Here is a 13,980-nt window from a genome sequence, read left to right as displayed (position 1 = left end):
AGATCTTTTATTTGGAAGGACAAAACCAGCAGGTAATTTCTGTATCAATGGGTATATCTCGGCACTATCCCCAGTACGGGCAGGTTAGTATAGGTCATCAAAACACTGAGTCATCCACGGCCAGGCACGGTGGCTCACGCCTGTAATCCCAGCACTTTGGAAGGCCGAGGTGGGTGAGGTCAGGAGTTCAAGGACAGCCTAGTCAACATGGTGAAACCCCGTCTCTACTGAAAATGCAAGAATTAGCCAGGCGTGGTAACGTGCGCCTGTAATCCCAGCTACTCAGAAGGCTGAGGCAGGAGAATTGCTTGAGCCCGGAAGGTGGAGGTTGCAATGAGCCAAGATCGCACAACTGCACTCCAGCCTGGGCGACAGAGTGAGACTGTCTCAAAAAAAAAAAAAAAAAAAAAAAAACACGCCTGTAATCCCAGCACTTTGGGAGGCCGAGGCGGGCAGATCACGAGGTCAGGAGATCAAGACCATCTTGGCTAACACGGTGAAACCCCATCTCTACTAAAAATACAAAAAAAATTAGCCAGGCGCGGTGGCAGGCGCCTGTAGTCCCAGTTACTCGGGAGGCTGAGGCAGGAGAATGGCGTGAACCCGGGAGGTGGAGCTTACAGTGAGCCGAGATAGCGCCACTGCAGTCCGGCCTGGGCCAAAGAGCGAGACTCCGTCTCAAACAAACAAACAAACAAAAACCCCAAAAACTCTGAGTCATCCAATCACATACATTACTATTCTCTAATAAATTATGCCTGTTAATATCCCTGGCTGCTTCTATGAGGTATTTTCCTAGTTCTCTAAGAAATATTTTTCCCCCTCAGGTTAAGATCCATGTCAGCTTAAGTTTTTTAAATTAATTTTTATAGGTGTAGAACAGTACGTATTTATGGGGTACATGCACTATTTTGATACAAGCATACAATGTATAATGATCAAATCAAGGTAACTGGGATATCTATCACCTCAAACATTTACAAATTCTTTATGTTGGGAACATTCCAAATCCAGTCCTCTAGTTTTTTTTGAAATATGCAATTGTTAACTACAGTCACCCTATTATGCTACCAAATACTAGATCTTAATCCTACTACCTATTTTTGTACCCATTAACTAATCCCTCTTTATCCCCCACCCCCAATACCCTTCTGAGCCTCTGGTAACCATCATTCTACTCATCTCCACAAGATCATTTTTTTCTTTTTAGCTCTCAAATATGAGTGCTTAAGTTTACACAAAGTCCCTTAAGAACCATGGTTCTCAACCAGGGACAACTGTGCCTCTCCCTCCTCTAGGGAATATTTGGCAATGTCCGGAAACATTTTTGTTTCTAGTGGATAGAAGCCAGGGATGCTATGAAGCACCCTACAATGCACAGGACAAATCCCCGAAAATGAAGTAGTATCCATTCCATTATCAGTAGTGCTAAAGTTGAGAAACCCTACCCTACAACAAGACATATGACATACCTTTAAAAAGTAGTACAATGTAGGTAAGTAAAAGCAGGTACATGAAGGGAAAAATAAAATAACAACCTTTAGCATACAAACCTATTTCCGGGACATATCCCCCAGGCATTTTCTGGTAACCTCTTCCTTTCCGACTGGGCATAGCATTCCAGGCAGGAACAGGCATCACTTGGGTAACTGGTTTTAAGTTAGCCAGTGGAACAACATGCCTTAAAAGTTAAAGGTATCACTATGAAGATACTGCAACACAGACTTAACTTTCATTCAATACACGTATCCCACCCCTTATACTTCAAGTGTATTCTATTAAAACCTGGTTGACACCAGTTTCCTTGTTTAATTTTTTATTAGTTTAGAAAACTTAAGAGTAGTTCGTACAATTTCACTGCTGTTTCTAGTACCGATGACATTTCAGAAGAAAGACTGTGGTAGACTGTATTAGTTCACAAATATTTGCTGCGCCTCCTTGGAGGATTAAATTTCCCCACCCCATTGACATGAGGCTTGGGAATGTAAACCACTCTGGTTAATAATGTATGAGACATTTTAAGATTCAGCAAGTGGTTTGTTCTCATTTTATTCCCTATGATCATGGATGCACGTGTTAAAATAGAATCTCTGTTGAACCGGATCCCATTTGCTGACCCACTATGGACATGCTAAATGAAGGAGGAAGGACCTTACTGTTTTAAGCTGCTGAAATGTTTTGGTTGTTAAAGCAGCACAGCCTCATTTAATGGTTCTCAAAGTGGACCAGCAGCATTATCATCACCTGGAAACTTGTCCAAAATTAAAATTCATGGGCCCCAGTTCAGACTTACTGAATCAGAAACTTTAGAGACTGGGCTCACTAATCTCGTGTTTTCACAAGCCCTCCAGGTAATTCTGGTGCATGGTAAAGTTTGAGAATAACTGGCAGAGGCTCAGTTATTAATTCAACTTTGCAATTACTATGAACAGTTTTGTATCAGAATTCTGTTGTACTTAATATTTCTAATAAGTAGGCTAGTGTCTTAAGATTTGAAAACTTTTATACATATCTAATATCTATATTGATATTTCATACCTCAGCACATGCTTTTATAATTCAAGATAAGTCATCCTAGGCCAACAGTAGATACAATTCTGGTTCTCTTACTAGCATCCTGGTAATTCTCAATTTAATATTACAAAATGGAACCAGGAACCAAAATTTCAGTAATTCAACAAATTATCATATTCCTACTTTTCCGCCAATTCTTCAATGAAGACTGTTACTGAATTGTTCTCATTTCCAACTTCCTGGATATGAGCATTATAATATCTTCCTTCTGATTCCAAGCAAACCTGAAAAGAGAATACATCTAGTCTCAAGACTAGTGACAGATACAGCTAATGCCAAACAAAATACCACTTTTCCCCAAATGGAGTTCAGTGTCTACTTTTTAAAGTAATTCATATCAACACTGCCAGTCTGGATCAATGGAGACAGCACATACTGAAAAAACCTTACATCTAATCACTAAATTTGTAATTAAAATTTAACACAGACATTAAAGAAACATTTTTTTTCCGGCTGGGTGTGGTGGCTCATGCCTGTAATCCCAACATTGGGAGGCCAAGGTGGGAGGATCACTTGAGGCCAGGAATGAGACCAGCCTGGGCAACATAGTAAGACCCTGTTTCTATAAAAGAAAATAAAAATAGTCCAGGTGCACTGGCTCACACCTGTAATCCCAGCACTTTGGGAGGCTGAGATGGGTGGATCACAAGGTCAGGAGATCAAGACCATCCTGGCTAACACGGTGGAACCACGTCTCTACTAAAAATACAAAAAATTAGGCGTGGTGGCAGGCGCCCGTAGTCCCAGCTACTTGGGAGGCTGAGGCATGAACCCGGGAGGCAGAGCTTGCAGTGAGCAGAGATCATGCCACTGCACTCCAGAGCCTGGGAGACAGAGCAAGACTCCGTCTCAAAAAAAAAAAAAAAAAAAAAAAAATTAAAAAAATTAGCCAGGCATGGTGGTATGTGCCTGTAGTCCCAGCCACTAGAGAGGCTGAGGAAAGGAGGATCACTTGAGCCCAGGAGTTCGAGGCTGCAATGAGCCATGATCATGCCACTACACTCCAGCCTAGGCAACAGAGCTAGACCCTATCTCTTTAAAAATATAAATAAAAAGTTTCTAGTACTTTGTAAATAAGTCTTGCTCAACTCATATTATGACAAAAAGCACATTCTTAAGCAAATTACTGATTCTTGAAGAAGGAACTAACCTGACACTTGTCTCCCAAATAGTACTGTCTCCCAGCATACTCCATGTAATCAGATTTTTGAAGTTCTATTAAAAGAAAATGAAGATTCAAGCTCAACTAAACTGGTTCCTTTCCTATATCATTTAATTTCCTCATTTACTTTTACCGTAGTGCCTTTGACAACGCTACCACTATAAGTGAAAATAGGGGTAAAGTCCCAAAGGGCGATTCTATCATTCTGGATGAGTTATTTCTGCAGTCAATTTAAAAAGACGCGCCAGAATAATTTTGTGCTTTAAAAAACAAATAGGTGGAAACTGGGAGTTTGTAATCAGAGATAGTCAAACACTAACGAGGTACAATTTGAAAGTAACATTATTCAGCTTCTCAAATCAACCTATTTTTTTTTTTTAACAACTTACTGTGTTTCCCAAGGTCTTAACCTCATTCTAGATTGTTAACTACAGCTAGGTTTACCAGGGTTCAAGGAGTTGAATGTGAAATACTAAAGGCTTATCTTGAAGGCAAAACTTTAAGGCCTAGGTTGATCACTTTAGTTATCTTATAAGTAGAGAAACAATGACCTATTTTCAAGGGTTGGTAAACTTTTTCCGTAAAGAGCCAGATAGTATTTTCAGTTTCTTGGGCCATAAGACTCTCAGTACTCAAACTCTGCTGTAAAATGTTATGAACACTGAAATTTGAATTATATAATTTTCATGTGTCACAATATATTATTCTTTTAATTTTTTCTGCCATTTAAGGATTAAAGACCATTCTTAGCTCATAGACCACATAAAAACAGTTGGTGTGTCAGGCCTAACCTACTCATTTATCAAGGAAGGTGGTCTTAACACCTGGAATTTAAGATGAGCTTGTTTTCAGTCACTAAGTTTCTTACTGCTATCTAAAAATTATCTCCACACAGTCTTTGCAAAGTTGAAGTCCCAGGCAAACATCAGACTTTAAAAGATCCTTCCCACTTCTAAAGCTATGTTCCCTCCTTTGGATTTAAATCATATATAAAGTAAGATAAAAAGCATCAGGCTATTTTCTATAACAGTATTTCTTATAAGAGATGTTCACCATAATTTGCAAAATTATACTCCTGGATTTGTCAGGATTCAAAAGTATCCTGTTGATATTTCATTACCTTTTCTGCTGTCCAACCAAACATCAAATTCTACATTACGATAGATTTCTGGATCCAGGGCTTTGAGCACCTTATAGGGGAAGGGCATCTTTGATGGATTTTCTGGAGACTAAAACAAAAATAATCATGCTACAAACTCACAATCCTTAGTCTTCCTTCTATGAAGAAGGAAGAATTAAGTTTCTTCCTTCTTAAAAAAAAAAAAAAAAAACACCACGTCGTTCTTTATTAAAACAAGAAATAAATCGCACAATAAATTTTGCCATATATTTTAAAAATCAGGAGACTAAAGTAGCAAAATGCAAGTAATCTAAAAGGTTTTAGATGGCAGAAGGGAAATAATGTCTAAACCAGGCAATGACTCAGGACACATCCCATATAAACCAATGCAACACAAACCAGGATTAAAAATTCAGAGCTATTCAGGAAGTGTTATCATGATATACACATGGAGGTGCAAGTATTTCTGTACTCTACAATCACCTGGAAATATCTGAAGGTTACTTCATTATGGTCAAATCCTGTTAAAATTTCCAAAGGGAACTACCGTCTTTCTTCTGCTTTCCTAGAATTTCACCATATTCAATACTATTCCAAAATTACAAGCACCTCAGGTATACACAGAGATTGCTATAATAGTATTTGACTTATTTAGCTAGCCTCAAACTGAAGGCCTATTTGATTTTAGTCCTATACGGATGATGAAATTTCTGTTTCTCTAACTTTAAACCATGATTATCACCTAGTTTGAATAAAATAAAGATAGGCATTGTATTCCTTAATGAAAAAAACCTTAGTGTCAGAAGACTGATTACAAACTAAATATTGGGTTTGTAATATTTAACTTAAAAACATATTGCTCTTGAAATTTCTGAAGTGTTCAGTTTGTTCTGAAAAATCTAAAACTCTGTAAAAATAAGAATTCAAAGAACATTAAGTATGCATTTGAAGTTTAAATATAGGTAAGACTTTCACAAAGGAAAATGACCAACTCCTCCCTCAACCCATATAACTAGAATATAATATCTGACTTTAACTAGTTTAAGTCATGATGCTGCAAGCCAAGACTATGAAAATTCTTTGCCTTAGAAAATATCAAACCTTTGTTTCTTCTGTTCCTTTATTGTAGCCCTCTGGTATATTTTCAGCATTGTAGCAGGCACCCCACTCTTCCATCCTAATTCAAAAGATTTAGAGCAAAGAGCTTTTTATAAATGAAGAATTTACTTATGTTAAGCCTAACGACTACACCACCACCTAGTGGTAAATTAGCTCAGTTCTAAAAATAAGGCAAATGCTTTTTCATTCCAACATTTGCATTTATGCTTCCTTTTTATAAGTATGTGCTACAATATACTTAGCAGATTACCTCCTATATTTTACAACTCCTGTGAGAACACACTCTTAGGGTGATCCCTATGATCCCTGCCTCATTCATTTTACTGGTCTCTCTCTCTCCTCTGCTGCCTATAAGGAAGCAAACAGCCATATTCACCACTGCAATATAGCAGAGCTGAGAGTTACTTCTGCCAACTGACAGCAAAAACTTGAAGCTCTCAGTCCTATAGCTCGAAGGAACTGAATGCTGCCAAGAACCATGAGTGGGGAAGTAGATCTTTCTCCAGTCAAAGCTCCATATAAGAACTCAGTCCTGACCAACATCCTCATTACAGTCTTATGAGACACTCAGCAGAAGATCCAGCTAAGCCATGTCCAGATTCCTAATCCACATAACTTGTGAGAAAAATGTGCTGTTTTAAGCTGGCCAGTTTGTAGTAACATTGCTACACAGCAAAACATAACTAATATACCTTGCCTTCTGACTACTGTAGTTTCCGTAAGCCTGAAGTCCTTAAGACAAGTAATCAGTGAAGAATGAAGCAACCTTTACCCTAATACATGGTTGCCACTCCTGGCAGTCCCAAATAAGCTTTAAAAACCCTCTTCTGCCGGGTGTGGTGGCTCACGTCTGTAATCCCAGCACTTTGGGAGGCCGAGGCAGATGGATCACGAGGTCAGGAGACCAAGATCATCCTGGCTAAACCAGTGAACCCCATCTCTACTAAAAATACAAAAAATTAGCCGGGCTTGGTGACACGCACCTGTAGTCCCAGCTACTCGGGAGGCTGAGGCAGGAGAACTGCTTGAACCTGGGAGGCGGAGGTTGCAGTGAGCTGAGATCGCACTACTGCACTCCAGCCTGGCTGACAGAGCGAGACTCCGTCACAAAAAAAAAAAAAAAGAAAAAAAAGAAAAAAAATTGTAAGCTTTAAACATCCAAGAAATAGAACTGCAAGACAAAAAACACAAGGTGACACTTACCTAGCACCAAACCTATCTGAATTTGCAGGCAGAACTAGGAATTAGGAAGAAATATAAGACGTGTACTTTATTATTTCAAACCCAAAGTGTTCAACTAGAGCTGTTCAACAGTTGTTTCCTCAGAGGCACACTCATAGTGCATACCAAAGGCAGACACTAAAACACTCCCAAAACTTACACTGAGAAATTTTCTACTGGCTGGATGTGTCAACTAACCTCAGTTATTACCTAGAAAATGATGGTGCTACTTTAGAATCAGTATTTTCTCAAAGTATGATCCACAGCCTACCTACATCAGAATGCTTAGGCACACTTGTTTAAAAAACAGATTCCTGGTCCCATCCTGACCTCAAATTTTGTGACAGTAGGCCCAGGAATCTGCCTTTCTAACAAGCACTATAATTCTTATACAACTAAAGTTTGAGAATCATGTAATTAGATAGTTCTGAAGTTTCTTCTAGCAATACAAAACGGACCTGAACAAAACCCCCAAGTCTGGGCATCTCACGACACATCTCTTTGGTAAAACTCTCCCCCCATTAAAAATATATATCCTAACATATGTGTACGTGTGAATATGTAACCTAACTCATAAGCTTGCCAGGCCCCTTCCACTTTCAAATGATTATGCACAGAAGTATGGAACATAATTATCATGATATCCCCTTTCCCTTTATTACCTATTCTGATTTGAACTCTTGTAATCAGTATGGGCATCCTCGCTTCCAGTCACAGCATTATTTCTGTTCTTCTTAGAACCACTTCGAAACAATTTAATCGCAGTCTTCAACTCTTCTTCATCCACAACAAACACATCTTTATAGAGAATTTCGTACAATACAGCTGAAGAAAAAATGGCCAAAATTCCAATTGTCAAAATAAGATTTATATTAACTATGTGAAAATAGTCATAATCCTGCGTGCAAATAGGTACCAACAAGGTTTTAAAGGGGCTATTCATGGTGGGTCCCTGAGTGAAAACAAGTCATCTGAAATCACACCCACAATTTATAAAGCCTTCACATACCCTGACAAACAGCTGCACTTGACTGAAATTGTTTTGAGTACACAGAATCATAGTGACCACTACTTGAATAGCAGAGTAGAATCTAAAGAAAAACACACAGAACAATTAAGTGAATGTTACACATCTTAAAACCATGAAATTAAGATGATAATTAACTTGAAATTGAGTCAGTAGTCAGTAACTGATAACTAATTGAATTTTTGTAAAGTGATTTTTAAAATCTAAATATAAGGAAATGCAACCTGTACCTCATAGAGATTTTCTTGGCAGTGACTTTTAAATGCCAAGATTAAAATCACTACTAAGGTTACACTGTGAGCCTCAATCACATTAATATACCAAACAAGTCCTGATTTACAAATTTGCTAAAAAAAAAAAAAAGGAACACTTAGAAATTGAGTTATTGAACATAACAGAAAGCCTAACAGATGCCAAAAGACCCAGCTAACTTCTAAGAATGACTGGAAAAATTAGGTCAAATACCCAAATACTCCAAACTCAGACTAAGGGAGGAAAGGGATTTTATTCAATTATTTCAAAAGTTATCCATTTAACTGAATAGCAATATATCAATACACTATATAGCAATATATCAATACACTATATAGCACCAATACTGCTAGAGAGACTTCCTCAATGAATTAAGGCACATCTCAGGCTACAAAAATGACAGTTTAATGTCTGAGCTGATTCCCTGAATCCCTAAAGGTTTTTTTTTCCCTGAAACAATTCAAAGGCCATGCTTGTTAAGCAAAATTTTTTCAGTCAAAATGTTGCATGTGATGAAATTTGTTTATATAACTGTTCCAAAACCTTTCTGAATTTTTGTTGAAAAAATCTGTCTTCGCCAGGTGGGATGGTGTGTGCCTACAGTCTCAGCTACTACAGCAGGAGGGTCACATGAGCCCAGGGGTTTGAAGCTATAGTGTGCTATGATCTCACCTGTGAATAACCACCACACTCCAGCCTAGGCAACACAGTGAGATCCCCATCTCTTAAAAAAAAAAAAACAAAAAACTGTCTTATATAAGGGATATAATCCCTAGTGATTAAGGTTCTTCCATTTTGAAGGTATCAGCAACCTGAGTTACTCAAAATGATTCTGCAATCTGTGGAAAGATGTTGCCACCAAGCCTCCTTGGCAGAAAAAAAAATTATCCTAAGCATTCTTTTTTTCTGTCTTCCTACTCTTCCCTGGGCTAACTTCTCCCAGTAATCCAGTTATTTGATCCCAGGTCTATTATTCTTCACTTGTCTTTTTGGAAATCACAATTCTATTTCAGTAATAATCCATTTCAAAGTACTGAAGTCAAGTGTCAAGCTTAAGTAACTCACAGTAAAGTTTAAGTTATAAGTTTCTCCCACCACAAGGGGTATTTGCATTTAAGAGTTTATTAACCCATAAGAACAGTGAGCAGATTTTGAGCAGAGAAATCCTTTGTACTTTGGGCTACAAGAACTGGGAACTCTAAGAAATATTAATAACTTAGAGGCAGTTGTTAAGGAATAAAGGAATCCAGTTAACCAGAGTGATGAATAAGCAGCTCTTATAGAAAGAAGACAGACAACTATATAATTTCTCTATTCAAGTGGCAAGAATTTCCATTTTGACTGGAAGAGGCAAAACAAGGCATGATGGCTTTCCCAACATGAAAGTAATTCATACATACTTGTGGGTGGTTGAGAGTGGGCAGATGGGATGTAATTAATGGCAGTAAACTAGTGAAAAAATGGGGTAGATCTATATTACTAAGAAGGATATTTAAAAAGAACAAGTAACAATGTTAAATATGAGCCCATTTACATTTAAAAGACAAACACAAAGAAAATGATACAGAAAGATACTCACCAATACTTAATAGTTTGTTACTCTGAAGTGCATGAGAACCAATACTTGTTACTTTGAAGGGCATAAAATTGAAGAGGATGAGTGGGGATTTTCTTACTCTACATTTCAAGACTTAATTTTATTTTCTTTTTAATGTAAGTATGTACCTCTATCTAGATAGAGCAAATGAGCTGAGTGAAGATGGCTCGATTTCAGCCGAATACACTTAAGAAACTGAAGATAACTACGTAGAATGCAGAATTAAGTCAACACACAAGATGAAAGATGCCAAAGTGAATATTAGACATTTATTTCTATGAAAGTTTGTTCTAAAATATTTTTAGAAGGCTCATTAATAATGTTCACTGCCTATAATACAATCATTTTTATTTATTTATTTTTGAGATGGAGTCTTGCTCTGTCGCCCAGGCTGGAGTGCAGCGGCGCAATCTTGGCTCACTGCAACCTCCGCCTCCTGGGCTCAAGCGATTCTTCTGCCTCAGCCTCCCGAGTAGCTGGGATTACAGGCATGCGCCACCACGCCCAGCTAATTTGGGTATTTTTAATAGACACGGGGTTTCACCATATTGGCCGGGCTGGTCTCAAACTCCTGACCTCAAGTGATCCACCCGCCTCGACCTTCCAAAGTGCTGGGATTACAGGCGTTAGCCACCACACCCGGCCTCATTTTTAAAAATTCAATCCTGATGCCAATCTTAGGAGTGTGAACTGAGACAAAGCAACAAAGTTTTAGGCAAAGCAAAGCATCACAAAATAAAAGCACCTGGCTTTTCAATATAAACACACACTCCCACTTTATAAATTCCCAAATCAGACATATATATGCACTATCCTGTACATGCGAATACCCAAGTGCTGGTAAGTATTAGCTCTGTATACATGTATGGATATTTGTAGGTTGTACACACTCAAAAGGTCTGAAATTTTTGTATTCTCATGGTTCCCAATGGGTAATGTTCCCCCTAAATTAGCTAAATAATCTCTAAGATACACAAGACATTTATAAATGGAACTGTGTAATTATAGGAACTAAGTGGTGGGTACATGAATGTTTACTGCATGAGTCTTCATACTTCTCTCTGTATGAAAAATTTCAGAATACAATGTTGAGGAAAAACTGAACTGGGAGTTTAAAGATCCCTGGTAAAGATCCAAATTTCATCTCAAGCAATGCTATGTACAACTGCTTAGATACAAAAGTTAACACTCCTCTTCCTCAAACAATTCAGATTATGTCACACCTTTGCCTAAAAACTTTCCATTAGCATTTAGGGTCAAGTTTTCTGGTGTCTGAAATTTACTTTAAAATATATCAAAAAAGAAAGATGGACAGATGAATGGATCGAGGAATAGATATGTGATAAGAATACTAAGATGTTAACAGCAGACTCTAGGTGGTGGGTAGGTATATGGATGCTCACTGTAAAATTCTTTTAACTTTTCTGTATGTTTGAACATCATAATAAAATGTTGGGAAAAAGTTTCAAATGACTATTCTGTACAATGAAAGGACAAATTATTTGGCATGGCCTGCTCTACCTCTTACTATGTAACTCTAGACTATGTTTCCAGCATCATCCTCCTCACATCCAACTACTTAACTCCCAAAGGGTCTCTTGCTTCTATGCCTCTGTATATAGTGTTTCCTCTGAATAGACTGCTCTTCGTATTTGATGGACTCTTTTAAAAATACTCCACTTACATGTCACTACCACCATGAAGCTTTCTAAACTCCCTCAAGCAGAAAGAAGGGCTTTTTCCCTTATGCTTTTAGCACAATTTTTTTTATTATAAAACTTACCACTTTGCTGTAATTAACCCTTTGCAGGTCTGTCTTCATTGTCCCTTAAGCTCTTGGAGGGCAAGGATTTCACTGTATTCATTTTGGTGTCCCCAAAGCTCAGAAGAGATAATTAACGTACCCCGTTCATACTTATCTTCTAAGTTATCTCCTATTCAGTCTTCTCTATTCCTAATGCTACTTCTCCTTAGTTCAGGTATTCCCCCTCGATTATCGTAACAGCATCCTAACAGTTCTTCTGGTCTCTAGTCTTGTCTTGCCATCATTAGAATTGTGTCTAAATTGTGTTCCATGTTGTGAAATAAGACATATAAAACTCAAACATCGTGTAGTCTATATTTCACTAATAAAATAATCAGGATAAAGGGCTTTTCTTTTATAAACTTTTTGGAGGAGAAGCTGTATGCTGAAAAACAATTTATCTGCTGAGTATTCTCAACTAACAATCAAGTACTTTACCAGGCAGTAGTAGACACTCTCACTTCCCTCAAGAAACTTTCAGATAATGAAAGAAATACATATGAAAACAAACACAATATAATAAACACTACAATTACTTGGGAGCTGCTAAGGGAGCACAAAGTGAGAAAATGACTCCAGGGGCATTGGGAAAGTTTCAAATACAAAGACACAAAGTATGAAAGGCAGAATACCTGGAAGCATGGCATAATAAGGATGGAAGAAAATGAAGCTGGTTTGGGACCTTTCAGGATGCTGAATGCCTAGCTTCAAAGTTTGAACCTTATCCTTTTTAGTCATTGAGAAGCCAATTAGGCTTTGGGGTGGCTTTTTTCCTACCACAGAGAAATAACGATCAGGTCTGTTTAGAGGGCTAACAACACTGAGATTAACTGACTAGAGAGGAAAATGCTAGTAACAGAGAAACCTGTCATTCAGACTATGCTTTTCATTAATTAGGTTAAAAACGATTTAATATCCAGGCAAGCCAGAAGCATCATTCAACTTCTTTTATATAAGTCAACATTCACTCATCTTCTTACCTTGTCTTCATAGCCATTATCTGTGACATAAGTTGGAGGTTTTCCAGGAAAGCGATAAAGAATGAAATCCCGACTATATGGGGAAAACAAAGGTAAGTGGGAAGACATAATTTGGCATATGTAAGAGATAATTATAGGAACAACTATTTGTGCTTTTAAGTTGCCTACCTTATTCATATGAAGTAATATAAATATCCGGTTTAATGTTTGGCTTTAAAATAACCCAAAAGGGCTAAATGATGTTAATTCAAGGTAGATAGCTAATTGCCCCTAAAGTCCTATGGATTTTTTTTTTATGTATCTTAATTTGGGAGGAGAAGGGGTAAAGACAACCAATTATCAATTGTATGTATGTCTGTGAGTTGGGGGATGGTGCTCTCCTTTATTTAAAGCAGGGGTTGGCAATTTTTTTGGCAAAAGGCTAGAAAATAGGCATTTCAGCTTTTGCAGACTATATGGTTTATTCAACTTTGCTTTGGTAGCATGAAAGCAGCCACAGACAATGCATAAGTGAATGAGCATAACTGTGTTCCAACAAAGCTTTACAGACACTGAAATTTGAATTTTATATAATTTTTCCATCCCATGAAACATTCTTCTTTTGACTTTTCAACCATTTAAAATATTTTAACACTTTTTCTTAGCTTTCTTCATTCTAGGTATCAATACATCAAATCTCAAATTTCCCCAATCCTGAAGAGACCGTTGAGATCTTATACACACATGCATGCACATACCCACTCTCAAAGAAAAGAGGATATAACTTACTTATAAATTAGAGAAAGAGCTCTTATTTCCAGCTGGCCAGCACTTTCCTAAACATAAATAGTGTATTGAGTTTTAAAAAACATTCTGTAGCTAGGAGGTAGTTTTTTCAAGTACAACAAATTTTTAGCTGCTTAGCACTGTTTTAGATGAAGAATTTGTAGAACACACTATAACCTGTTTTAAGGCTTGGAATACTGTGATAGCTACTTATTAACATAAACTTATCCTGAAAAAAGGATCTAAAGCCCTACTTAGCCATTAAGTAATAAGGACAGTTAATAGGAGAGATTTTAAAAACACAATAAAAATGGAACTAGTACAATAAAAAAGGCAGTAGGGATTTAGTAAATGTGCTT

General features: G+C 37.5%; 1 protein-coding gene across 8 annotated transcripts in view; it reads right to left on the bottom strand.

The window, feature by feature from the left end:
- Positions 1-13,980, bottom strand: part of ALG13 (ALG13 UDP-N-acetylglucosaminyltransferase subunit) — an 84,994-nt gene that overhangs the window by 39,974 nt on the left and 31,040 nt on the right. For all 8 annotated transcript variants that reach the window (XM_019019586.4, XM_019019588.3, XM_063703058.1 and 5 more), the window contains 9 exons: positions 13,625-13,671; positions 12,857-12,929; positions 8,206-8,287; positions 7,859-8,021; positions 5,958-6,033; positions 4,857-4,965; positions 3,725-3,789; positions 2,698-2,798; positions 1,554-1,681 (listed from right to left, as the gene is read on the bottom strand). In XM_019019586.4, the coding sequence (XP_018875131.2) occupies positions 1,554-1,681; positions 2,698-2,798; positions 3,725-3,789; positions 4,857-4,965; positions 5,958-6,033; positions 7,859-8,021; positions 8,206-8,287; positions 12,857-12,929; positions 13,625-13,671 (844 nt within the window). The remainder of the gene's footprint in view (positions 1-1,553; positions 1,682-2,697; positions 2,799-3,724; positions 3,790-4,856; positions 4,966-5,957; positions 6,034-7,858; positions 8,022-8,205; positions 8,288-12,856; positions 12,930-13,624; positions 13,672-13,980) is intronic.

The sequence above is a fragment of the Gorilla gorilla genome, chromosome X (genome assembly GCF_029281585.2).
Source record: "Gorilla gorilla gorilla isolate KB3781 chromosome X, NHGRI_mGorGor1-v2.1_pri, whole genome shotgun sequence".
NCBI classification, from domain to species: domain Eukaryota; kingdom Metazoa; phylum Chordata; class Mammalia; order Primates; family Hominidae; genus Gorilla; species Gorilla gorilla.
This window is presented reverse-complemented; position numbering and strand designations above follow the sequence as displayed.